This window comes from Hirundo rustica, chromosome 1 (genome assembly GCF_015227805.2).
Source record: "Hirundo rustica isolate bHirRus1 chromosome 1, bHirRus1.pri.v3, whole genome shotgun sequence".
NCBI lineage: Eukaryota > Metazoa > Chordata > Aves > Passeriformes > Hirundinidae > Hirundo > Hirundo rustica.
The window spans coordinates 86231079-86259048 of NC_053450.1; the positions used below are offsets into that span (position 1 = coordinate 86231079).

The 27970-nt window shown below is 40.4% G+C and overlaps 1 protein-coding gene across 1 annotated transcript; it reads left to right on the forward strand.

Annotated features, from left to right (window-relative positions):
- Positions 1–513: 513 nt before the first annotated feature.
- RIPK1 (receptor interacting serine/threonine kinase 1) lies at positions 514–27579 on the forward strand. The gene is made up of 12 exons (XM_040086308.2): positions 514–598; positions 7037–7248; positions 8892–9045; positions 9955–10092; positions 12220–12448; positions 13275–13424; positions 14649–14725; positions 17932–18022; positions 20273–20836; positions 22362–22433; positions 24336–24500; positions 25532–27579. The coding sequence occupies exons 2-12, from the start codon at positions 7097–7099 to the stop codon at positions 25816–25818; spliced, it is 2079 nt and encodes a 692-aa protein (XP_039942242.1). The 5' UTR covers positions 514–598; positions 7037–7096; the 3' UTR covers positions 25819–27579.
- The last annotated feature ends 391 nt before the right edge of the window (positions 27580–27970 follow it).

Consider the following 27970-nt stretch of genomic DNA (forward strand, 5'->3'; position numbering starts at 1 on the left):
TGGCTCGGGAACGGAGGCACCGAGGGACCCCCGCGTCCGGCACCGGTCGGGATGCACCGGGAGCTGAGGCACCCACGGAGACCCTCGTGCGGTACCGATGGTTTTGTCCTGGACCCTGAGGCAGTGATGGAGCCCCACTGAATCACCGACGGGAATGCCCCGGGACAGTGCACCGACGGGTTTCCCCCTGCGGTACCGACTGGGGTGCCACGGGAGCAGTGGCATCGACGGATCCCCTCGTGCTGCACCGACCGGCGTGCCCCGGGAGCTGAGGCAGCCACGGAGCCCCTGTTCGGCACGGATCGGGAAGCCCCGGGAGGCCGGGGGCACCGAGGGACCCCCCCGTCCGGCACCGATCGGGGTGCCCCGAGAGCTGGGGGTAGCGATAGAGCCGCCGCGTGGCACCGACGAGAGTGCCCCGAGAGCCGAGGCATTCCGGCAGTGGGCGGCACCTGCCGCCTCGAGCCTCCTCTCCCGCCTCCTTCGCTCCGTATCTCTCCGCCCCGGCCCCTGGTTCTCTATTTAAGCGGCTCGGGGTCGCGCTCCACTGCTAGCGGCGCCTTGGGAAGCGGCGGGACTGTCAAGAGGCCGAAGCGCGGTAAGGCGGGAGCGCGGCAGCACCGAAACCGAAAGCGCGGTGGCGACCCCGCTGTGGAAGGCATCTCCGCCCCTGTACGACCCGATAGGCGGTGCCCGGGGGGCTGCCGCGGTGACGGGCTCCGAGGCGAGACGGCCCGGCGCGGGTGCGGCGCTACGTCCCACCCGTCCCATCCCGCAGCATCCCGCAGCACCGTGGAGGGGCTCCTGGGCACGGGGAAGGGGCGGGCGGGGGAGCTCTGCGTACGAGAGGAGGCGGCCGCGGCGGCAGGAAGCCGCCGGGAGAAGGGAGATACGGCAAGTCGACCAACGAGGAACTAGGCCGGAGCAGCCCCGCGTTAGGGCTTCCCGGCCCCTCGGCCAGCGGGCGCCTCAGGCGCTGCCCGCCCTGGGCACCCCGGCTGCGGCGGGGCCGCCCCGGGGCTGAGCGGCAGCGCCTGGCTGCGCGCCCATTCCTGACAGCGACGGCCCGGCCCGGCGCCGCAGCCGGGACCGCCTTTACCCATTCCCATACGGAATGCACGCCTTCCTGACCAGAGCCGACTGTAACGCCTTTGCACAGGTACAGGCCGCTGCACAGACCCCCTCCTCTTCCCAACGCTGCCTCTGCTCCTGTGAAAACTTGTGTTGCATAACACCTTTGTTTCCCTTGTATTGGCATCTCCTCCTCTTCCCACGGAATCCTTTCTGTAACCTGCTGACGATCTACCACGGGTATTTTCTTTGCTATTTCCAAAAGGAAAAAGAAAAAAAAAAAATTCTTAGTGAAAAGATGCATCAGCTGAAAAACCTGAGTAGAAGAGAAAAGTTTAGACGGAGTGGGTTATGACATTTACAGCAACAAATCTGAGATACCCTGTCAGCTTTTGAAACATCTTTGAAACATCTTTGAAACAGGCAATATTTTTGTTATTTGCTGTAGCACCCATTCTGTTTGTCTCCAATTACTTATTTAGGAACACCAGCTTTGGCTTCTGTTCTTTATTCTTTTCTGTTACTTGGCTGATAATTCAGCAGCAAGAGTTTTGCTACTTTTAAACGTGTTCATTTTCTCCAGTTAAAGTTTGTAGCACCTCTTAAGAACTTAGGTGCTGGGTGAACAATGAGACTACAAAGGCCGCAATCAATGTTTTTTCATATTTCTGTGCTAATGTGCTCAGTGTTCCTCCTTAACTGTGCAGGTCACATCAGATCTGCATCACATCAGTTACAAATCGTTAGAACTGAGCGAAGCGCTTTTGAACAGTGATTAGGAATATGACCCAATGGCCTAATGTCCAGGTTATGATTCTTGTGAATTTAAAAGCCCTTTAGGAGTTAGAGGAGAGGACATAACCATGGTGTTGAAAAGAAAACTGCCACAAACCCACTTAGTGCATTTCTATCCTTTTCTAAAGAACTCCAGTCATACTGGTGGACAGAAATTCCACTCTTCTAGCAACTGGAATTCAAAATTTTCATAATATGTGTTGGTACTTGGTAAATATGAACCCAACCAAATACAAATGTTCAGAGTAGTATATGGAAAAACTGCTTTATAATTAATCAAGTATACAGATGAGGCCTACTTCACAGAATGTAAATTAAGCACTAGAAGTGTGCATAGCTTCTGTAAGGATTGGCTAAATTAAGCTACAAAATTTCTGTTCTCTTAACCACAGATACATAATGCATGAATTGGTGTGTCCTAAGCACTGAGGATACATATATATATAAATTACCCCGTATCTCAATAAGAACAGTAAGGTTGGAATGGACCTGAGTCTTTGAGCTTCTGTCCATGGTTATTTGTCATCTGACATTTCAAGGTATCATAAGCCAATATCTCATGCTAAATAGCATACCAGAATAAGTAGTCTTTGCTTTAAAGCCTGGCTTTAAAGGGTTGTTTTCCTTGCTTTAAAGCATTGTTTTCCTGTGATATTCATTCTACAAAACAAACCCCAAAACTTTGGGTTTGAAATAAGTCATTAGATCAGATAGCTTCTGTTCAGAGTACTTCATTACTTAATAAGATCAGCAAAGAAAGCAGTAGCATCTTACCAAGCCCAAGGGGGAAGATTTCCTCCCATCTAATAAGAAAATTCCCTCTTCTTGAATATTGCCCAGCTCACTTCAGCAGATACATTTTGATTTTAGAAGTTACTACTTTTTCTGAATTTCCAAGACTTCTGGTTATAGCAACTACATGTGGCTTAGTAGGAGCAGGTAATTGACATTGTAAATAGGAACAAGGTTCAATTTATTGCAGTTTTGGGCAGAGAGATGTTTTGCCAGGTTGTATTGTATTGAATGCCAGTCTAGCAATCAGTGGTATTGTAATGGTTTTAATTTAATAAAACCGGGCAGAAACACCAATTAATGTAGGGGTTTTAGTATTTATTCTCTTTTTGTTGGGGGGGGGAGAGGTTAGGAGAAAAAAAACAAAGCAGGCTTAAGCTTAAAAATGAACAAAAATTAGTTTTATTAACATACACTAAAAGAATGAAAGAAAAAAAAGAAAGTTGAGAAAAAGAAAACTTAAACTAAAACCGAATGGCACTTTAAAACACGCTCCTCTCCTCTTACAAACTATTAACTTCCTTAATGAACAATATAGAAAGACACAATTTGGGATTTTCAGTCAGTTTCACTACTTAGATATAATCACTCATTACTTTAGGAGAAGAGTCTCTCTAAGATCTTTTTATGAAGACATTTGCCACAAGACAAAATAGTCCAGTGCTCCCAATGTCACACATCTGCTGCCGCCCAGAGTTTTCGCAGACTGTGATGTTCTATCAGCAAAGCTTCTCAGTGTATCTGGGGTACTATTTACAAATACTTCTTCTAGTCTAAAATCATCTTCAGTCTCAAAGGCTGAAACCTCCTTTTAACCCAGGAGCGGGGGCTTTAAAGTTCCCAAATAAAACTCAATTACTTCAGTTCTTGATTTTGATTAGAATTAGCATTCTCCCCAACAATACTAAGATGCTACAAAGAACAGTTCATTTCTCCATAGTTTACCTTAGAGAAGTCCGGTTAAAAATGTCCACTTCTTCAATCCTATTCCAGTATTATTAGTTCTTTCACTTCTAATCTAACTGGCTTCATTTGATGTCTGTTCTACATACTTTCCGTTTTCTTTCTTCTTTCTCTTAAGGAAGAATTGTGCTTTAAAAGTTCCATGTCACTAGGAAAGAGGTAAGTCTGCCTGGGCTTGCACGGGCCATGTGCAAGCACCGAGGCTGCATGAGCTGAAAAAAACGCAAAGCTGTGCTGGTGGAGGAAGCTGATAGATGTCCTTTTTTTCCACCCCTCGGTCTCATCCAGGGAGGCTCGGCTCGGAGGTGTTATGAAGCTGCAGGCTTTCTTTCTTTGCTGCCAGCGGTGATAAAGCTGGGCCATGTTTTGGCCCCTTCTGCTGCGGTCAGAGCACATGGCCTGCTCTGCTGAACTCCAGCTGCTTTTTCCTTCCCTGCCGTGGCAGGGGAAAGGGGCTCAGCCGGCCCAGGCCCTCCCTGTGCGGGCAGCGGCCCTCAGAGGCCCGGCTGAGCCCGGCCCGGCCGCCCAGAGGGGCAGCAGAGCCTGACCCAGGGCCGTCTGCCGCCCATGATGTTACCTCATGGCTGATTCTGAAGCGAGAGAGAGAGCGATCAGCAGCAGATTAGTTTTAAATGTCCCCTCCAAAGTCACATCAACATTTCCCATTGGTTAACTTAGCTGCCAATATCCCGGCCAGCTTTTTGATAGGTCCCCGTCCTCCCCCCCAAACCACTGCACGGTCAGAGCAGGGAAAAAAACATCTCACATTTCTCTATAACCAGAAAACAAAATTGTGCCAACCTATGATAGGTATTAATGGAACTTTAGAGATTCACCATTCAAAAATACACATCTGTTGAGTTTCTTTATGAGACCAGATGACCGCCGATGGCAAAAGAAAAGAGACTGCTCTTTGTCCGGGAGGGAAAATATTGCTTTATTTGCCCAGGAGCTAGTTTTAGCTCCTTTCCCGTCCACACCAGAGCGAGATCTCTCGAGGCCCTGCCTGTGCCAGGGCTTTTCCCCAGGGGGCAGGTCCCAGAGGCAGGGACAAGCCACTGCCCAATCAGGGATAAAGTGGGAGTGGAACAGAGTTGGGTTACATTCCAGTGTGGGGGATGAGCGCGGCCGAGCAGGGACAAACCACGCGATACAGTTAAAGGGGAACATTACAAATCCGATGAAACACAATATAAACCCAATTAATGCATTACAACGCACATCTACTTTGCATGTGCAAAGAAAAGCATGTGCAAGTCTTATAACTACTACCTAGATGCATAATTGCTCTTAGCATGGAAAAATTAACAAACATAAGTGACTTCAGTTCTTGGAAGGGAGACCCAGAAAAAGAAGCAATATGTTAGTTTATGCCATGTTTGACTCTTGTGACTGAATTTAGGCTCTTGTGCATGTGATATCCACCCCATACAAAAGTCAGTATGACCACACCAACAAATCCAGAGAACCAACACCAGAAACTTCCAGGGAGATGAAAGCTCAGCTATGCAAGTAGCAATGCCACTGCTATGAATAATTTGATTCATTTTGGCTATTTGATTGGCTGTAAAGGAATTTAAAATAAACAAAACAGAAACACCTCCCCTATAAAAAACCCCAACAAAAAACAACAACAACAAAAACACACCACAAAACAAACAATCACAAAAAAATCCCCTACTACAACAAACAAAACAGGTTAAATTGCCTCTAATCATTATTAGGCATAGCAGGACTTACCTTCTTAATAAATGAATGCAGCCATATCCTCAGGCCGGTGCTCATAATGCAGCAAAACAGCCTGCATCTTTTTGAAGTCCCTAAAGCCAAAGCAGAAAACTCTGAAGAGGGGATGCACACTGCTCTGGGGGTAGAGAGGTTGTTCTGTATCTGTACTACAACAGCCCGTAGAGTCTCTGTATGTACTTCAAAGAGAAAGCTCTTGCTCTATCTCTTCTGCAGGGACAATTTTTTTGTTTGTTTTTTAAATAATTTGTTCTCCCCTGTTTTGGTTTGTCAGTATTGAACTGATCAGACCATTTCCAACTCGGCACTGAAACGTCTCTCTTCCCTCAGGTACCTACTTTCCACACATACGAACCCCTTAGTTCCCAGGGTCCCCAAAGGGGCTGTGGGAATGAGGCAGTCAAAATTAGCCTGCAGCCGATATTCACAACCACATTAAGCAATCTTTTCAATTAGAGATTGGATGATACAGGTGTGCAATAGTTTACAGGAATTAGCAGTCATTTGTTGGTCTGGAAAAACTTGTGAGTCCCTTTGCTACACAATTTAGAGCCCTTAGTTACCCAAATTAGCCAATCTACTGTTGCTCATAGTGGCACTTAGAGGTGGTGCCTTTCTCCCAGCTCTGTCTGTCTGTGTCGCAGTTACCCAAGATGAGTGGAAAATGAACAGCGCTGACAGTCTCTTGGACTTTGTCTTTTCTCAGCAAACTCCTTCTTTACCTGATGTAGGGTGCTTAAGTTAAAACCTTAGTGAGGGGAAGAAAAGCAGAGCTTGTCGGCTTGCACCAGTACTGACAAAGCAACTCGCTGACGTGCTGATGGCAGGGACTGTCTAGCCTGGGAAACATATTAGGCGAGAGAGTACCACAGCTTTATCAAAGGATTAAAATTATTCTGGCATTCACTAGCATTTACTTATCTATTACTTATCTATTTTTACTATTTCGTCTATTATTACTCATTTCATAGGATCCCCCAAACTCTCTTTTTGTCTTGATGCACTTAAGAGTCACTACAAGCCTTCACAATTTCTTTGTTCCTCTTCTTTTTAATGGACAGAGGGGAAGTTGCCATATATATTCCTTCCTAGCACTTGTCACAACTTTGTGTGCAAATAAGTTTCCCATAGAAGCTGAGTCCTTAATTTTACCATCCAGAGGAACCTTTTATTTGGTTGTTTGATTTAAGCTTTAAGCAAACTGTTTAGAGCTAGGTTTGCAAAGATGCCTAAAAGGTAGTTTAGAGTCATATAAGAATCTGGGCACCTGACAGGCCCATGTTCAGGTACCTATCAGTATCATTAGGCACTACGTGCCTTTGGGACCACGGCTCTTGGTTTTTCTGGGGTTTGCACATATGAAGTGTAGTGACAGTACCGATCTGCTGCATATTGTACAGATAAAAACTACTTATCAACAGCACTTTGAGATCCTCAGGGGAAGAAATGGTTTTACATCAACTGAATATAACTGTAGTGGGTTGGCAGGATAACTCATTGAAATCTGTAGGTCTGATTCTGTGAGAACCACAGTATTTTTGGTTTCCAGCTGAGCATTCGTAAGGGTCATGAGAGTTTATGTTTCTGTCCTACTCCTTCAATGTACACTCATTTAGTGGAACAGCTAAATGCTTTCAATTATACTTATTTTCCCTCCTTTATACTACAGGTCCAGAAGGACGAGGGTGCTTGATTTTGTTTTAATTGCTAACCCAGAAAGACTGCAGCCATGTCTCTGGAAGACATCCACATGAACACCAAGGATTTGCTCGAAAAAAAGCAATTAGATGCTGGAGGATTTGGAGTAATTTCTTTGTGCTTTCACAAGAAACATGGATATGTAGTGTTAAAAAAAGTGTATACAGGACCACAGCGCACTGAGTAAGTTACAGATCTCAGTTCTGGTTTGCATTTCAGGCAGTTCTAAGTCCTCTAAGATAAATCTAAAATGTAATAATTTCAGGTCTTTGGATTCTGGAGATACTTTATGTGGGGAAGAGAAAACAATACTAACAGCTGTCCCACAGATTTTCCTTTTTCGCCTCTCTTAAAACTAAAAAACAACTTTTTTAGTTTTAACTCATAGTTCCAGTGAAGTTCCTGGTTCTTGTTACAAGGTGAGCACTATCATGAATTGTTAAGACTCAAGAGCACTCCTGCACACTTAGGGAAATGCAGAAAATCAATGGCCACACGGTATTTTCAAACTTGCAGATATATTTTCAATGAAATGATCCAACTGTAGATGTCCCCTGGGAACTAAATGCACATAAATTATCAGCAGAACTCCAACCTCATGTGTGTTAATACCACAAATGTAATCCTCTCTCCCTTAAGAAAGAGCAGAGTGAGCCAAGCCTACTGATTTAATTTGAAGATTGAATTAGCTGCTGATTTCAGTGGGTTCAGGTCACATTGCAGCTCTACTACCTCACAGCCATAACAATCCTAAAACTCTCCCATGAGTCATTCACTAGAAAGAGACAAAATTCCATGTTTTTTTCTACTTTGGGCTATGATAAATAAATTACCTGAGACTTTATTTTGCTGGTGGAAAGCAGATTAAGAGATTCTGGTAGTTTGCAGCCTGCAATGACAGTTTGGGATGACCACAGTTAAAATGGACAAGTCTGCCAAGTGTATTTTTGGGTTTGTGTTTTAATTTTTTCATTACACAGGTTCATAATTTTGTTATTTCTTAAAATATTGAACCAAAAGTCTTTAGCACTTTTTTTAACTGAGCCTGATGCAAAGAAAACAATCGGTTTCCTCTTCTCTGTGTTATATGGTGGAACACAGGCAGAGAAAGCAGTTTCCTTTTAAGTCAGAGAGCAGGAAAGCAGCAGCAAGCAGTATAGTTTCAAGATTTTCTTACATCCTTTCATCTGATGACTAGAACAGGAACAATAATAAATATACCACCCCTTCTATGCATTATGTAATGGATACTATACTTTTTAAAGACCCTTAGTGAGCTCCCAGCTATGTACCTGTGATTATTACTGAGGTGGAGGTAAAGAGTTAGGCTTTTAATTCATCCTAAACCAGTAATTGTTAGCAATTTCTGTCATCATTTAATATGTGTGTGGTTCCCTTGTAAGAAATCTGTCATGAACATGAAGCCCTTTGGAAACAACACCTCTATGTTTCTTGTACAAGAAGTAGTGGAGTGGAGCTTGATCCTCCTTGTTCTAAGGCTCTTTCAGCTCTGCCCAGATCTCACCCCAGTTTAAAGATTTGGATATCCACAGCTACCTACAAGAAGGATGCTTATGCAGTTTCTGAAAACAGGCCTTAAAATAATCAGACAGTCTTTGTGTAAGGCATTTGAGCAGAATCTTAGAATATAACCTGGCATGACAAGTCTGTATCAATTCAAAATCATCTGAAGATATGGTTAATCTTGCAGGGTTCTGGGAGTGTTGACATTTTTGGCCGTGGTTTTCATCATGAATCAGTGTGATTTTCATCCCTTTGTTCTTTCTAGGCTGGCAGCTAAATTCAGTGTAATTTCTGTTTTACAGGTACAATGTTTCCCTTCTTGAAGAAGGCAGGATTATGCGCAGACTGCAGCATGACCGTGTGGTGAAGTTACTTGGCGTCATTTTGGAAGATGGAAACTACTCACTTGTGATGGAGTATGTGGACCGGGGGAACATGATGAAAGTGCTACACAATGTGAGCAGTCAATTACTTCATCCCTTAGGGTTGGTGAGCTGCTTGAAAGAGACAGGATGTTACTGCCATATCCAGAGAATAGAGTCTTTAAATTCTTATTCTTCTTTTTGTATTAAAAAGCCAGTGGCAGCACTGCCTTCTCTAGAGACGGCAGACAGTGACAGTGGCTTTCCTGTGCATCACAGAAGAGCAGACCAATTACAGATTAAAAAGCTTTAGAAGTGGCTGTAGAGATATGTGGAAAATTTGCTAAATATGCAGCAAATATTTGTAAATATGGAGTGATTCCAGGATTATTTTAATGCCAAAATTTCAATCCAAGAAGGACCTTAGATCCATAGAATCTAGTTGGAAGGGACCTTGAAAGATCATGCAGTCCAGCTTGCACAGGACAACCGCAAAAATCACAACCACCCTCTGGGTGAAGAGTCTTCTCCTTGTATCCAACCTAAACCTTGCCTAATCCAGCTTCATGTCATTCTGAGAGGCCCTATCGCTGACCACCAGAGAGAAGAAATCAGTGCGTCCCTCCGCTTCCCATCATGAGGAAGCTGTAGCCATGATGAGCTATTCATTCCCTCAGTCTCCTCCAGGCTGAACAGACCTTCCTCATACAGCTTCCCCCCAGATTTTTCACCATCTTTGTGCCTTCCTTTGGAGACTCTCTAATGGCTTTACATCCTTCTTAAATTGTGGCCAAAACTGCACTCAGTATTCAAGGTCAGGCCATACCAGTGTGGAGTAGAGTGTGACAATTACTTTCCTCAGGCTGCTGGTGATGTAGGTTTTTCTTACCATAGCTTAAGCAGAAGTACTCTTGGGACTGAGGAACTTTTTTTAAGACTGAGCTTTAATTTGATATTGTAGTTGCATTTTTTAATAGATTATGCTTCTTGTTCTTTCTTTTAGGTCTCACTACCTTTGTCAGTGAGAGGGCGTTTTGTGCTGGAGATCACAGAAGGAATGCTTTATCTGCATGAGCAAGGCCTTGTACACAAGGACCTAAAACCAGAAAACATCCTTGTGGACAGAGACTTCCACATTAAGGTAACTAGTTAGCATGTGAATGGAGAAGGCTGGTGATTTGGGTTGAAGAACCCATTTCAGATATGCTGGTTAGAGTTCCTAACTTGGTGCAATTGGTAGATGGATGCCTTTGTAGTTTAGTGAGCTATCACTTGAGAGAGTTTTAGCCCTGGATCACTGAATTATGGTGGCCTACACAACCCCAGGTTTGCACAGTATTCCTCCAACTGTGAAAAAAAAAATCACTAAGGTCATGAAAAAATAATATTGTTGAAAATTAACAAGCTATGAATAACAAAAATTTTGAAAGCTGAAACAAACATTAATACAGAGTTTGAAACAAAATAGAATTTTTATGGTTAATGTCCTCTGTCCTTTATTGCTGTAATTTCTCCTCCTGCCTTCACTTCCTTTTTTTTATTCCTTTCTTTCTTTTGTTATCTTCTCTTTTGTATCCCTCTTTTCCCTTAATCATAATTTTGAAATGACATCCAGGAGCTACAAAAAAGCCCCATCAATACACTACTTCAAAGAATGGTTTATAAGGCTATTCCAAAGCCCTTCTATTAATTTTAGTGCAGTTTTGGATCAAGGAACTTAAATATAGAGGCCACTGTGGAATAAACCTGAGAGAAATTTGCAGCAGTCCTCATCAAATATCCTGTCTCTGGTCAAGGCAAGTTGTTGAAATAATCACCCCATTACAGTTTGAAACTATAGAATAAATTTCTGTGAAGAGAACTTTGTCATTTTTTATTTCTCACACATAATTAGTGAGAAGTTCTTCGATGTTAATATAGTAGCAAGTGCAGTATGAGCATCTTGCAGATAAGAGTTATAAATTTATTTATTTTCCAAAAATAAAAACCCCATCATGATCTGCTTTACATGTAAATTGTATGGTGAGTTTGGTTTCAGCTTGCTTACATGGACAGGACCAAGCTAGGCTATCATCACATTTCAAACTGACACATGACAAACTGATCTGGAACACAGGAGCAAATTCAGAATCAGATGACTTCTTTAAGTAGCTTAATCAAAAGCATAATTTAAGGCAGCCATTGTATCATCTATCTGCTTGAATGTGTCTAACATTGCCAATAATTAGGGAAATAGTTGTTCCAGGAGATTTATGTACATGTTCAAAGATTTATGTCATATCCTTCTCTCTCACTAGAACTCCTCTCACTTGTAGACATGAAGCTGGACTCCTACTTCCTCAGCAGGAGGTCACCTAGAGTTTCCTCTGAATACACAACCTCTAAACATAGTAGTCCAAGGGTCCAGAAATTCGAGAAATCCAGAAATAAGCTAGTTAGAGGCAATAAGAGAGAAAAGTGAGGCAAGATGTTACCTCAATTTTATCTGAAGTAATTGAGGTACCCAACTATGTTGGACAGCTGCCTGTGGACAAGAGAAACAGGCCCATTTTCTTTCAGCCTTCCTCTCCTGCTGGCTTCTTATTCCCTTGTGTTAACACTGGTGCTAATCTGAACACCTTGCCTTGATTTAGGAAGCCAAACCAGCAGATTGCCATTTACCTTGTTGGCAGTGCTATCCTCCTGTTGGGAAGCACTTGGTTCAGCAAGCTGTTTGACTGCCTTGCACTAGGTCTTCCCAGCTAAGTGTCAGTGCTGGAACGAGGGGAGCAGAGGGTGCACATAGTAGAAGACTGGAGGAAAGGAGGGAAGGATTACTTTCTTCACCACCAGCCATTTGTCTAGTTGCAAAACTGCACCCTAAAGTTTCAGTAATACCACACTGTCAAGCACACAGTACCCAGGTATCTCTGCTTTAACCTATTCCATGCTATTCTTTCCCATGTCTTATTGTAAATATGAGTGAAACCAAATTTCTTCTATCTTCGCATGGGGCAAGTGTTCCACAATTAATAATAAAAGTTCAGCCTAATGGCTCCCAATTGGCAGTGATACTTTATTTAGGACAAAAACCAAAACAAACAAACAAAGAGAAACAAGAGAAAATCAAATAGTTTGTTTTTCTTTCTTAAGTTGTATTTTTTCACTATCTAATTTTTAGATAAGTTATTAGATTAGTATTAAGTCTTTACAAAACTGAGCCCTGCATGCAATAATTGTTTATCTCCTCTTCATTACAGCGCTAGCTCTGATGTGTCTCATTTTTCAGATTGCAGATCTTGGTGTTGCCTCCTTTAAGTGCTGGAGTAGGCTGACCCAAGAAGAAACTGTCCGACAGAAGCAAATGAAGAGCACTTGCCAGAACAATGCTGGGACTCTTTTCTATATGGCACCAGAGCATTTACGCTGTGTTAATGCTAAACCAGTGGAGAAATCAGATGTTTACAGCTTTGGCATTGTGATCTGGGCAATTTTTGCTAACAAAGAGCCATACGAAAGTACGTTACTTCCCAGAAAAATAAGTTACAAATATTAAGCATTTAACGTTATAAAATTAAGATTAGTAGTTTGCTTCACCCATGGCCTAGAACAGCCCCAGTTTGGCACCTCATGGCCAGTGAGAGGAATTAGTGCATCATTCCTGACTTCTAAGCATGAGCAAGAACATCTAAATGAAATGCAGCCACGAGCTGAATCTACTCACATCTACATAGTGTGTGCACAAACCAGACTCGGTGGCAGAAATTAGGCAAACCTCAGGTGGGCCAGGATGGAAACTTTGATGGACACCATTTCCTGAGGTGGACTAGTTACACATGGAAAATAAGAATGATCTCACAGTCAGTTACCGATTCTCAGCTGTGTGGTGCTGATATCTCAACATGCACCAATGGGCTTATGTAGAACAGTAGGAGCCAACTGTGGAATTCCAAAGCAACATGTTTATAATTTTGAATGGATTTTTTGCTATTTAAATAGCTAAATGTTGCCTGTGTGGCCATCTTTGTGTTCATATCTAGTGCAGAGCTGATGCACCTGAGATACAGGTTCTAGAGAGCTACATCTGTCACCCTTACTCACTTTGTGCATGTCTTACATATAAAAGTAAATCCATTCATCTTAAAATAAATTTCTAATCCATGGAAGTCAGGGCAGTGGATTCAAATTCACTAATATAAAAGATTTGTAGCTGCAACCTGGGCGTCTTTGAAATCATATTTTACATGCCCACAAACACACAAGGAGACACTTCATTGTTTCTTTTTCCTATGGAAAGGTAGCAAAACCCATGAGCAGAACCTAATAAGAAATTTTATTTTTCAGATGGTATAAATGAAACCCAGATTTGCTTTGGCATCATGAATGGAAACAGACCAGACATAAGGGAGATCACTGATAAATGTCCAGTGGAAATTATTGACTTAATGCAGCAATGCTGGGATGAAGATTCAGAGAAACGTCCAACCTTTGCAGGTAAGGCATTACTTTAGGATTCATATTTGTTTGTGTCCATTGATAGTTAATAATGCAGCAAAACAAACCTGAGTATTTTCCTCTTGAAATAAGGTGGGGGTTTTTTGAAAACTGAAATAGCATGTTCTGTAAAGCATGCTCTCTATACCATGACCAAAAATGGGAACTGATCCAGCATTTCCAGGTTTGAGAAATCCTAGTAAGTGAATTGAACTAATTAAGGCACTTTATCCCTGATAATTTCTTTTCAGCATAGTATAATCTTATTGCTGGAATTTACATAAAAACTAACATCAAAGGATTTTAGGTATATCTTGACCATGACTGAGAAAATATCCCATTCAAAATACTCTAGATTCAAAAGCTGTCCTAGTTATCCTTCCATAAGTAATCTGACTGACTTTGATAGCTAATCATCCTTTCATATGGTCAGATGGCAAAATACTTCCAATCAGTAGAAGTCTTGGCTCAATGGTCTGGGAAGTAGACTAAGAGTAAATAAGTCAAAATTCTGTATCTCATTGTCTCTTCTTTCTACCTCAATACATAGTGCCAAAAAAACCCCCAAACAAACAAATAGCAAACAAACAAAAAAACCCCAACAACAACAAAACAACAACAACAAAAAACAAAACAAAACAAAAAAAAACCCAACAACAACAACAAAAAAACACAAACAAAAAAACCCCAACAACCCAGAAAACCCCAAAACAACAAAAAGAGGAAAAAACCCAACCCACAACAAGAGGAAAAGACCCCAACAAATAACAGGAAACTTGAGGTTTGTATTTAAACAGGGACACCAACAGCTTCATAAACAGCAATTATGTACTTAAATACATAGAGGAAATTTCTATCCCATGAGGAAACCACCTACTATCTCCATATTTAACATATATCTTAAGCTTATGCTTGTCTTGGGTCTTAGCTTCTAATTTTCCCATATGCAAGTCAAAGAAAGATGCTCTTAGCTACTGATCATAGACAGATTTCACCCTAAAAAGCTATACAGCAAAAAAAAATCCCTAGAAGTCATCCTGGTTTTGTTACTGTTTAAGATTAAATGTACCATGTTAACAAATTACAAATGTATGTAAACCTTTCTTGTTTCTGACATCATAGAAGTCTTAATTCTTCATTCATTTTCCATCAGGATTGTTACAGTACAAGTCACTTTCACTTTCCATTGAAAACCACTTTCACTTAGGTCTTCTGTTTTTGCAGAAATCAGTGAAAGATACAAGCCATTTTACTATCAAAATCTAGAAAAAAATATTGAAGAAGATCTGAAGAATTTAAAAGTGAGTAGCTTTCTAAGAATTTTAAGGTTCCCCACGTTCCTTCTTCCCAACCCCAAGTTATGGCCAGATCTGCCACTTCAAGACTGATCATGCTTGACTGATGTGATTTCCTTCTGTGATGAAATGACTGGATTTGTGAATGAGGGCAGAGCAGTGCATGTCATTTACCTCGACCTTCAGAAGGTTTTCAACACTCTCCCAAACTACTCTTGTATCCAAGTTCAGATGTTGCTGTCTGGATGAGCAGATGAAAACAGGTTGGATGGTGAGTCCCAGAGGAGAGGAGTTGATGGGTCCTACTTCACCTGCAGGCCACAAGCAGCTGCAGGAGTGTAGGGGCTGGGACCTGACCTGGTTTCCTGCTCTGTCAGGAACCTGACAGAAGCGCTGGAGCACACGTCAGGTATGCAGGTGACACCAAACTAGAAGGAGCAGTCAATACAGTCACAAGGACAAGGCTGATAGCTGGAGGCCGGAGGAATGTGTTAACAGAAACCTTGTGAAATTCAGAAAGCACAAGAAAGCACAAGCCCATTGTTGCACCTGGGATTAAATAACCCCTGGCTTTAGTGCCAACCAGGGGCCACCCAGCCAGGGAGCAGCACTGCCAAGAAGAATCTCAGGGTCCTGGAGAGCAGTGACCTGGGCACAAGCCACAGCCTGCCTGGCACCAGCAGTGTCACAGGCAGCAGACCTGCTCAGACCTTGTTAGTCCTAACAGGAGATGGGGCTACTTCAGCCCAGATATGCAATGGCTTTGGAGGACAAAGAAATAGCAACCTGTCCCTGTGAGGAGTTTGAGAAGATAGAGCCAAGCTCTTCACAAGCAGTGCATCGTGTGAGGACTAGAGAAAAAAGACAAATACAGAAACAAGAGAGACTCCAATTGGATGCAAGAGCAAAACAAAAACAAAAACAAAAAACAAAAAACAAAACAAAACAAAAACAAAAACCAAAAAAAAAAAAAAAAAAAAAAAAAAAAAAAAAAAAAAAAAAAGCTTTTTCCTCTGAGGATAGCAGAGCAGTGGCATAAGTTCCTAAAGAAGTTGTCCAGTCACTATCATTGGAGGTTTTCAAACCCTACTGCACAAAGCTCTGAGCTGCCAACTCTGATCCTGAGAGTGACCCTGTTTTGAGCAGGAGGTGGGCCCAGGGTCCCCCAAAGTCTGTTTCCACCTGAGAGGCACACTGATTCTATGACGATATTTTGCAAAAGCTCCTCATATATCCATTAAGTCTCACTCATGAAATAAAATGTTTTTCAAATACAACAAATATAACAATTCAAAAGTGGCAGAATCTGATTTAAAGTAATTTCATAAGTTCTTGGTGATTTTTGCCCTGCCTTCAGGCAATGTCTAATGAGTCTCAGCCTGCTTGAGACCAGGAAGCTATACCACAGTAATATTAGCAGGTGAAAGTTAAATTCAGATAGTTTTCCTGAGTGTCCAGGTTGGTTTCTCTTACCTTTCTGGCTGCAAGTTTAAAAATTACAATTAAAAGAATCATTTCCTGACTAAAAAGAAGAGAATCAGAACTTCTTCAGCAGTTGGGCTGATAATCACAAATTTTAAGAATTTAATCGCTTGACTAAATAGACTTCACTCACAGACAATACAGACGGTATTCTTAACTAAGAGGAAAAAAAACCCAACAGACTTCCTTGTGAAACCATCCTTTCACATTTTTTTTTAAAGTTCTGCCTTCTCACTAATTCTTCAATTGTGGAAATGAAAGTTGCTCATTTCATGTGATGTTTACAAAGCACCAGTAACTGTTCAAGAAAGCAACAGAGTTTTGCATAATGAAACTGATGAAACAGATTTCTTAGACTGATTTGCTCAAACTCCCAATGTGAACTATATATATGAAGTGAACTAATTTATGACAGCAGCCTCAACAGGACCATGGCAAATTTTACAAGATGCATTAGCTCTCTGCAGACGCACCTCTCATATCATAGGGACAAAATGACTGTTTAGGAAATGGGCAGTGAGTTTATTTATTACTTTCTCAGGAAGGAAAGCATCCATTACAATCAGGGCACAGATTATGAAGACTGGATCCAAGGCAAGTCACTATGTGAATTACTAGTATAGCTTCAGTAGCAGTATGACTTAGAGGGTTTGGGCATAACCTCCCTGCTGCCTGCCCAGCAATCACAGAAGCTTCCTAACTAAAAGGATCACAGAATCACAGAATGGTTGAGGTTGAAAGGGACCAGAAGTCATTTGGTTCAACTCTTCTGTTCCAACAATTCCATTACTTGAATAAAATCTAAGGACCTATGGTTGTAATGTGTGTTAGAATGCCACCTTTTGCTTTTGGAGGGGAGTAGTTTTTTTGGGAAGAGATAGGTAGGAATTGTTGATTCTTAATCCATGAAAGTAGTTTTTGTGTTTAATTAATTAAACAAAACCAGCAACAACAAAAACAAACAAGCAAAAAACCAACTCACTAACACGACCTCTACTTCTGAAAATTATTTATGAGTAAGGAGCGCTTGGGGAAGTAGAGAAATAATTTTTCCAGGTTAAAAAAAAATAACTTCCAGCAAAGCCTGAATAATGGGAACATCAAAAGAATAGATTAGGAGTAGATTTTGCCTTCACTCTAGTTAAGTGAGGATGAGGGTTATAGAAAAGAAATTGCACAGCTTCTTTCTGAAAATTTCCTCTAAACTCCTCATTCCTAATCATCTTCATAAAAGTTAATTTGCCTATACCTGAATGTTAATTCTTTCTCACCTGTTCTTTCCTGTTGATGAATTAACTTGTTAGCTATAGATCCACAGAACAGGATGCATGTTTGCTACCTTTACCTCTGCAGCATCCCCTCACTGAGATTGCTTGCCAAAAGTCTGGCTATTAAGTACAAGTCAGACAATCCAGAGCCACTCTGGATTAAGCTCACATTCATGCAGGCAAGGGTATTGTTTGGCCAACTTCGAGTGTTATATACTGCAGTTATATTGCAGACCTCCCTCCCTTCATTGAAGAAAAGATTTTGCTCCCCTGTAGCAAAGCAATGGGTATTTCCTGTCAGGCTGTTCTCTCTGAAAGAGTATGGGGTCTTTTTCCAGAGATTCACAGAATCTGTTCATCCAGGTCACTTCACAGTGAAGCTGTGCTCTTTCATACTCTACAGGTATTCCCTTTGTTTAAGCTTTTGGTTATAATTTGATTATTTGTTCTTCCTCACGTCAGGAAATACGGCCTGAGTCAAATGAACTGCTGCATAGCATGAAATCCCTTCAAATAGATGCTGTACCAGAAGATACCAGCAATGGTCAAGTAGGTAAGTCACTAGTACATAATTATTCTGTGTATTTGCCAAAGATAAAGTTGTGTACAAAGCAAGGAACGTTACCATTAAGGGTTATTAAGAGACTCAATTATTCAGCACCTCAGAAAGAATTTTAATCACTGAGAAGATGCTATTTGCTCTCAGAAATCACACTTACAATTTCAAATTTTCCATCATCTACAGTTCAAACACATCTCCTTTTACACTCTTCTGCTTTCTGCTTGCATGCCAAAAATTTTGTTCAATGTTAAGATTTACAATGATTTATTTTGATTATAATTTGATAAATACTTTTCATACTTGATCTTTCTTCTCATCTTTTTAGTCATGCCAATGGCTTGGTTTGTAGGCTTTAATTTCATTAAGAGTTTTCTTTTTCCTCCTCCATACTTTCGTATGAATACTCTGAATATGACCAAGATACATAATTGTAAAGTATTCCTTTGTTTAGGACTTTGCTCTCTAAGGAATCTGAGGAACACTGCTAGATAGCTTTTTCTCTCTCTTTTCTCTCATATTTTCATCAAATCATGGATGAATTGCATGTTTTGTAATTTTATAGAGCTGGCTCCCTGATATGTGATAATGTATCTAATATGACACAATTACAATTTTGTAGTAGTGTATCTGGAATTCTCTTACCAAAGTTTCTTAATGTCAAGGGATACAGGATCTTATTTGTAACACCAATTTACAGGAAATAATAAAAAATCCAGTAGAAATAAAATTCTGCTGAGTTATCTAAGACATGATTAAATTAACAATGTTAAACTATAACACGCAACTAAAAATCTTCCCCAAAGCTAAGTTTGCCACAACTGTTCCTCAGTAGAACTGATGGACTTAAGGAAGCCCCACTGCTGTATTTTTAAGTGAGTGCAGTTACATTTCCTGTGCAGAAGGAATTGTGTATGACTGCTGCAGGTTGCAGATGCTCTCATGTTTTAAGTACAAAATACTTTATTGTGAATCTCCACTACAGAAAGATGCCATCTTGCCAGCCTGTCAGTCAAAGGCAGGGGTTTCTCTTTAGTCAATGGGCATCACTCAGACAGTGGCAGAGAAAGGCATCCCACAGGATCTGTTCACACATCTCAAGCTTGCCCTGGAGAACAGATGCCATGTAGTTTATGCTAATAAAGAATTGCTAAGTGCTGTCACTTTGGATGGGGTTATTTCTATATTAGTCATTCCTCCCACTCCCTCTCCAGGAGTAGTAGCAAAACTAGCAGAACAAGTCCAACTGAAGGTGTACTAATATACAGCCATCCAAAGGAACTAGTTTTGGTCCTGCCTAATATGGGCTGAAATAATGTTATTTGGAGTGGGGGTGGGGGGGGAGCCCCAGTTCACTGGCATTATCTGAGCTAAATAGAAGCACATACATACATTTTATTCCAGTTTTACAGTGCTCTGTAAATGTCCCTTGCTTCAAGCAATGTGTGATATTTTCTAGGAAAGTGTGAAGCTTTCAGGACTTCAAGAAAGCATCTGTAGTTATAGTATATAGTTAAAACTATAAGTACAAGTAGTAACACACAGAATTTTATGTTTCTTATTTAGTCTTGGAATGCTACAGAATCATACATACTATAACTCCATCTAGTTGAATTCTGAAGAGCGTCCATTGATACTGAGAATTAGTTTGAAAGACGTAGATGACAAAGACTATTTTATCTGGCAGACATTACTTGCAAAAATGTTTTCTTTGGGACCAGAGTGTTCATCACTAAACACCCAGACAGGACACTTTACATAATATTTTTCCCATAAGATTTTAATGACAAGTTATTTATGCTGTATGAAATCACACCTGTTATTATAATGGCATTATTTTCCATCCTGTTACACTTCGTTTTGCACTGATCAAACTCCAGTTAATGCCACAGGAGACACACCAGTAAATCAGACCCTACAAATACCTCCAGGAATGTTTGTTTCAGTGGTTGAAAACTTGATATCAGTATAAGCAGAGTATGCAGTGAATTCTCACACTATTCGAGGTAGTGAGATTAACGCTGATAGCTAAAGCAAACCTATACTTCCTAGATAAAAATCTGTTCTACTTGTCAGTAAAGCTGTGTTTTATTTATAGAATATCTTATGCTGAAAGCAATGTTTTATTGAAACCTTTTAGGTATGCAATAATAATAAAGTAAGTTAATAGATTTTAGTATTATTGCAGCAAGTTAAATACTTGCATTTGAATGTTTTCAAATATTTAATGTTCTTCCCTTTCAGATCAGCCTAATTCTCTACACAGCTCTCAAGGCCCCATGACCAGCGAGGTTAACGAAGCCCTGTTTGCTGCCTCCCCTAAGAACCAGCCCATTGAGAGCTGTGAGACCTCCTTTGCATCTCCTGATAATCTGGAAAGAAAACTTCAGCATGAATACAACTACCACGCCTATGGGAGCCGGATGGATAAAGCAGTTCCACCTGGAGTATACAGCCCTGAAATGACAGAGGAGGAAAGGAGACTGAGAGTTTCCTACGATCTGTTTGCAAAGCCATCTCCTGCTTCTCAACGGAGCGAGCTGTATCCAAGAGGTGAAAAAATAGGATCAAACACTAATCCATATTTCTGGCCACAGGCAACTGCAACGACACCAAAATGGGGAAATGTAGATGTTTTTTACGGGCCCAATCCCAACAGCCTTCCAACAGGAAACCCAGTAGATGCCTATGGATTGTATTCAGCCAGTAACTTGAGCCTAAGTAAACCTCCTGTGCCGGAATCTGGACAAAACCTGCTGTCACAGACCAACGTGAACTGGTATTCAAAGAATTCAGACACAGATACAGGTGAGATTCCTCTTTCTCCAACACCTGTGTTTCTGAAAACACACTTCTCCTCTATTCAGTGAAGTGGTCAGGAGAGTTTTGTAGCTCATGAAACAACCTGCTTACTGCAGGCTGATCTGTAATATACCATGGGTGAATTTATTTCCTGAAGTTCTTTTTGTTTACTCCAAGTTAAAACACTCTAGCTTTGACTTCATTATGCTGCTTTCACTAATGTCAGGCTGCCAGTTTCAAATGAACCATTTCTAAAGCATCAGTGTAACAGAAGAGCATGAGACCCAACACCTGACTCTTCAGCTACCAGCCAAGGAAGAACAAACAGCAAGTACTGCTAAAGCAGTTCCCAAAACCAGGAGCTGCTACCAGTCATTCTAGGAAAGCTGAGGAAAACTTTGACTCTCAAAACTGTAACATTCATACCATAGGTTCAGCTTGTGCAGAAACAACACTTGTAGCATTTCAGAAAATAGATGGGTATTTTTTAGCTTGACTTGCAGCAAACTGAGAGACTCCTGAACGCAGGGAGCCAGCAAGGAGCTAAGGCTTGTAACTGGTTTCTCCAGAGAGCTCTGTCTGGTGCTGAGGGAAAGCTTCTGTTGGTGTTTGCTGGTAAGCCATAGAGTAGAAAGGCATGGAGACAAAGAAGGAAGAGACTATTGGGCATTAACAAAACATTGATTTAAGTGGTAACTGGATACTTATAAGTTATAACTTTGAGGAACTAGAGACAGCATGAGATGTCTGTTCCTACTCTTGGATATTTTTAGCATGGTATTATTTTCCAGGTCATCTCACAAGAAAATTAAGGATGCCTAGCTTTTTACGAGCAGAATGCCACAAAGGTGTTATTCTGTTAAATTATTTATGCAGAGGCTGTGGTTAGTTGTTTATGTGAGTTTATTTACTGAAATGAATCTGGGGGCTGTCATGTCAGAAGGCAGGCATTAGAATTTTCAACATCACTAATAAAGGAAAACCTTCTGTTTGAAAGAAATAAAGAAAACAGTTCTTATAGGAAGGCTGTGTGAAATAGTGTAGCAGATACCAGACTGAGGTGCACAAGAGCTGCATTTCAGCTCCTCACTGACTTGTTGGGTGACTGTAACCAATCTGCTCTTGCTGCCCCAGTATGACAGCTCATCTGTGAGCATTCAAAAACTCACACTTAGGAGTTTGGAATTTGCCAGTTTGAATAACTCATACAAGGCAGCTCAGTCTGTAACTGCAGTGTGCTGTGATCCCACGCTGCCAGATATTCCTTCACCCACATGGAAGCCCATTGTCCTCAGTGAGATCCAAGGATGGTCGAGGTTATTAGTAACTCAGCAAAACCACAATAAGAGCATTGCTTAAACTAGAGTTATTCAACGAGACACAATCCTGCTAATTAAAAAGCTTCTCATCTCTGTATTTAAGAGCACTGTATGCTCACATTCTTACAAATATGGCAGGCGTTGTTATGTATATCTACTTTTCTATTTACATAACGCTTTTGGCATTTCTTTGGGTTCTTCTCTTTCTACAGGTTACAGGGATTCCACTTCTTTCACAAGGGGAACATTTGCATACTATCCCAGTGCACCCAGAATAAGCCCAGGTAAGAGCTGTGGCCTTCATCTGCCCTGGCAGCCAACAAACTGTGCATTGCATCCTGACCAGCAAAGCAAAAAACTTCAGAAACTTGAAATAATTTCTGTTATTGCTTAATACCTCTACCTATAGCTGAAGTTTTCAGCATCAGTAGGTAAAACTAATTCCTGTCTCTAGCAGGACCATTAAATATGTATTTGATAAATGAAGGACAACATATTCTTTTATCTAAAAACTTTTAAAATATGAGAGCATTGCAAGATTTCCTGTACACCTGAACTAGTCACTTTCTTAGATTAAACTTCAAGTTGCTGTCACTCTGCCCAGCTCTGGAACCACACACACATTTGGGATACTTTGTCCTATCTTGCTCTGAGTTTTAATACAAATTTCTAGCTACAGGCTTCATGCTGATCAGCCTTCACTGGGGCACAGGTCTCTACAGTTCTACTGGCTTGAACCCCTAAAATCATGTAATACCCTTCAGGAGTAATTAATGCTTCTTTCAAGTTGTGTTGCTTGGGGCCCTCTGAATTCTTTAATTAACCATTTCAATGGCTCGTCCAGTTTCTAAGTAGTCTAAACTACGAATAGAACTTGAAAGAGCAGGTTTCTGTCTTCTTTACCCTTAAATGATGACCCAAACTTAAGAAGCTGCAAAGTGTAAAAGCTTGGGATAGGAGATTTATAAGCACAGTAAGTTTTGCTGTTAATACTGTAATATTGATAAAGTATTTGTATACATTTTCATATCTCATGCTAAATTCACTTCATTGTCAGATAAGAACATAGTAAACATGAGGTTTCTTTAACTACAAATATGATGTGTTTCCTGAGTCCTCTGGCTCATTGTCAGGTAAGAACATAGGAAACATGAGGTTTCTTTAACTACAAATATGATGTGTTTCCTGAGTCCTCTGGCTCTTAAAAAAAGAAAGGATACAGGAACCACAGTGTTGTGAATTGAAGTAATAATGCTATGAGACATGATAAAATGCATTCCTTTTTTTTTGCAATTTCATCCATCTAATCATGGATACATATAATATTTCTGACTTGGAGTCTCAGGTTAACATATATTAAGTGCACTTAGTCAGATTTTCATACATAAGTGTAGATGTTCACACTTTACATTGCCACTGAGTGTGTAACAAGGATGTAACCATGATTTCAGGTGATTAAATACAGAGCTTGGTGTATCGTTTTAAGTATGTGGTTCAATTTTAGACCCAGGTTGTGAGATTCACCATTAAAGCTAGGGTTAGAATGTTTAATGGATGATTATCCAAGCAGAGTTCAGAAAACACTGTCAAGAGAAGAGAAAACTGACATCACCTAACATGAATAGTGACTTAGCTTCATGCTGTGTGTGGAAATCAGACAACAGTAAACAAAAGAAAAAATTGTGTGTTTTACTAATCTCATCTTACAAGCAACATGAAATTATTTGCTGTAGTCCCATAGAACTCAGAAGTCATAACTGTAAACCTGAACTTACATCTATGAAAAGTAAAGCTGAGAGGTGGAAGTGAGGCTTTAAGATTTAAACAAAAAGAGCACTCGAGTCAAGGCTGACCTCCTGAAACTGTTAGGCAGCAGAGAGCAAGACTGCTACTATGCATTCCCAAGGCACAGAGAACGTTATTTACAGTCTAGTAACTATCAGCTTGGTTATGGCACTCTGTCATAAAATAGAGTGGGATTTCACTAAAGTACATTTGTGTCACCCTGCATAGTGAAAATACGCTCACAGCACAGTTGCCAGTAAATGGCTATTTCTACATCAAGTGCAATGTATCACTCCCCTTACTATGTAAGTATCACTCCCCTTACTAGTGGAACTTCCTCTTCCTTATGTTACTTCTTGACATTTGAACCTTATGCTGTTGTTTGTATATTTGTGTTCAAGTTCCTTATACAGATGATTCAATCAAGTACAACATAAGTAACAGCTCTGGAATTCAAATTGGATCCTACAATCACATGAAGATTGAAGAGCAGAATCCACATGTCAGCCCTTCTCCTCTTGCTATGGAAGAAGTTTATACACATTATGAAGCAATGGGTATATTTGGTAAGAGAAATATCTCCCTAGTTTTCATGTATTCACCCCAAATAATTCTGAGAATAATTTGGTTTGGAATGTATAAAACACTCAAACATGTAGAAGCAAGGCTAGGATTAGAGATCCTCACCTGACTTCAGTGGACCCATGCAGATCATAGAGCCCAATGCCTGACATGACACAGGGGAAACTAAAAGTTAAATCATATATTCAAGAGCTGTTACCCTGGTTTTTCTGAGTTTTTTATAGCCTTTTGATTTTTCATAAAATGGAGTCAGAACTTTTTAGTTACTGTACAATATTAGAAGCAGTTCTACCTTTTTCCCACATATGTAACATAAACAAATCCTTTGTTTTTCATTCTCTGTCCTTTGTTTGCATATTTCTAACCTGAAAACAATTGTAACTGACAGTTGGTTTAGCCACTTGGCTGAAAGGTGAAAAACCCCAGAAGCCAATCTTCTGCTAGACCCACGAATGTACAAAAAGTAAGAAATAAACAAAGAGGCTCTCTCCCGGCCTGGACTCAGCCTTGAGCCGGATTGGAGGAACCTCTGCGCTGGAAAATCTCTCTCCGTGTGACTGCTTTGCGAATCACAGCAATAAAGAGCCACAACTTCATTCAGATAGAAGTTGGACAATTTGAAATGTAATTTATTTTCATTGGTCAATACTGAATTAACCTATCCCTGTGTATTCCTATGTAACATTTGTGTCTCAGAATATAAAACATAAACAACTCTTTAAAAACTTTAGAAGGGGTTTTTTCAATCTTACAGGTTTTAAGTGACAACCTATGATAGCTTCAGATCAAAGAGCAAGTCCAGCAACTGACCCACAAATACATATGTTTTGTTGGGACATTTCTTGCCTGGCATCACTGGGTTATGCTGCCTCCACAAAATCCACTTCTAATTGCATCACTAAGATTCTGTCTTCAGATATTACCAGTAAATAGTTGGGGGAAGACAGGAGAGAGAGACATGAGCAGAAGAACTGTTGAATGATGCAATTTTCTTACTCTCCTTTTCTTTTTTCAGACGATACTACTGTCCTGACAGAAAAGCATTTGAATCTAGTGAGAGAAAAGCTGGCTAAGCAGTGGAAGCACTGTGCTCGGAAACTGGGCTTTGGTGATCCTGAGATTGATGAAATTGATCATGACTATGAACGAGATGGACTAAAAGAAAAAGTTTACCAAATGCTGCTCAAGTGGGAAATGAGGGAAGGCTCCAAAGGTGCTACAGTTGGAAAACTTGCCAAGGCCCTCTTTGGCTGCCAAAGACTGGATCTCCTTAGTAGTTTGATGCAAATCCAAGAAGAATAAGTTTACTGAGAACAGACTTCCTAGCGTTCTGCTTTTTGCACAGACTTTTTGGAACCTATTATTTTCCACCAACCAATTCTCAGTGAATACCTCCAATAAATCAAAAAGTTCATGTCACAATATTTGGTCTTCCAAAGGTTAAAAAGAAAAGCATCTTCCTTCCAAATAGAATGACTGTACTGTCCAGAGATAACAACAACAAAATGCAAGACAAATATCAATTCAAGGAGAATGTGTTGCACTAAATTTCTGCATTCTACTCTTGAAATGTTGGCAATGTTCAGTTCTGAAGATTGACCTACTGCTTGAAAAACTGTTATAGAAACCCAAATCAATCTTAAATTTTGCCACAAGTGCCAATACTTATGCCAGTATTTGACTGGTCTAAGTCAATAATACATTTCAAATATTTTTATAATTTTTAATAAATATAAATGTCTAGAATTATGCAGAACAGCAGCATAAATAAAAGCAAAACCTGTTTCTGGCTTTAAAAGCCTATAAGTGATATTTCATAGTTATAATGTTGCGTTAGATTTTTACATTCTTTGGTAGAAAAGTTTTTACAGGGTAAGAGTCTCATCTGCTTTATGAAATAATGAAAAAATAAGTTCAATCAGTATGTAATCCAAATTAAAATCTCAAGAATACAAGAGCTTCAAGAAGGGAAAGGTGCCTTATTACCTCTTGACTGAAGACCCATCCTCCTACTTGCTCGGGGGCCTCAGTGTCACTACGTTCTGAATCTCTTAGGCTGCATTTATGTGCCTGGAAATGTTAGTGGATGCTGAGATTAAACTGGCATGCTGCAGCCTGCTGCCAGAAGAGCAAATTCTTTAAACCTCCAAAATGTTGTGCAAAGACTATTTCACAGCACTCAGGTTGTCTCTAAAGAACACTGGAACAGCTCTGTAATGTAGATGATGATATCCCAGTGCCTGGAAATGTTCCTTGTCACTCTGTCTTCCTAATGTTGACAATCTCAGTGTGCAATATCTATGAAAGAAGAATTATTGGAAGTTTTCTGACCGAAGAATTACACCAAACTCTTCTTATGAAGGACAACACCTCCTTTTCCATCAGATTTACAGCTGTTTCAAGCAGATGTTTTAAAGCAGGTAATTGTGTAAGCTGTACATAGAGCACTAAGTGCTCCTTTTTGTTAGTAGCTATTCATTTAAATTGTAAAAAAAAAAAAAAAAAAAAAAAAAAAGTAGTAACTAGTGGAGTGCAGTTAGAATGGATTTCTGTTCCTTGATACAGCACCCACCATTTCAGTGGAAGCAAAATGAAACTGTAATCAAAGCAAGCATCAATATATTTGTCACCTTTAAACCTACTTAAAATTTATTGAATTGCCTTACAGTTTTGACGTAGCAGCATGTGAAATCTTCTATAACTCTTGAATACAATAGAATGATGTGGTTTATCTGTCTAATATAAGCATACATTTCCCAGAAAAAGAAAAATTATTCTTTAAGCCGATAGAGAGAGGGGGTAGGGAGTGTCTTCTCTATGTCAGTTCACAGAACTAGAGCCAGCAGCAACTGTGTTAGTTCATGAAACAGATCAGAGTGTCCATTGATGTTCTCTTAACACTGGTTGCACTGTATTGCTGCATCAATTCCCAAGCCCCCATTGGTTTTTAAAGTCTTCCATATCTGCAGTCTTTATTTAAACAATATGCAATTTTTCAATCATAACATCTTTGTCTTATTTGGTACACAGAATGAATGGTGATAATTCAATGGACATACATTAAATGCTACATTTTCTCTTTATTAAAGCAAGTCTGGACCTTACTTTCTGAAACAAGAACAGAGATGTCGAAGACAAACAGTGGAGCATTTTAGAACAAGACTTAGGCATGGGGCAGTCCTACATCTTTAATGCAGGGCATGGGAGATGAAGGTCATTTTACCTTTGGTGCTTGACAAGTCCAATTCTAGAGCAGTCCTCGTAGTTCATGTGACATTGAAGATGGTACAGAACACAAACAACTGAACTCACCTAGAGATGAACTCCTTCACTACAGCCCTTGCAGAACTCAATCACAGAGGGGGTTCAGCTTTCTCAGCAGAAGGGCCAAAGTACTACAAATCTTTTAGCATATTGTGGAAAACCACATAATAGGACACAATGCTTGGAAGCA

Coding starts and splice junctions, on each gene's coding strand:
- RIPK1 (XM_040086308.2), top strand. CDS start 7,097: ATGTCTCTGGAAGACATCCACATGAACACCAAGGATTTGCTCGAAAAA. Junction 10,093..12,219: donor ACAGAGACTTCCACATTAAG/GTAACTAGTTAG, acceptor CTCATTTTTCAG/ATTGCAGATCTTGGTGTTGC. Junction 14,726..17,931: donor AAGATCTGAAGAATTTAAAA/GTGAGTAGCTTT, acceptor TCCTCACGTCAG/GAAATACGGCCTGAGTCAAA.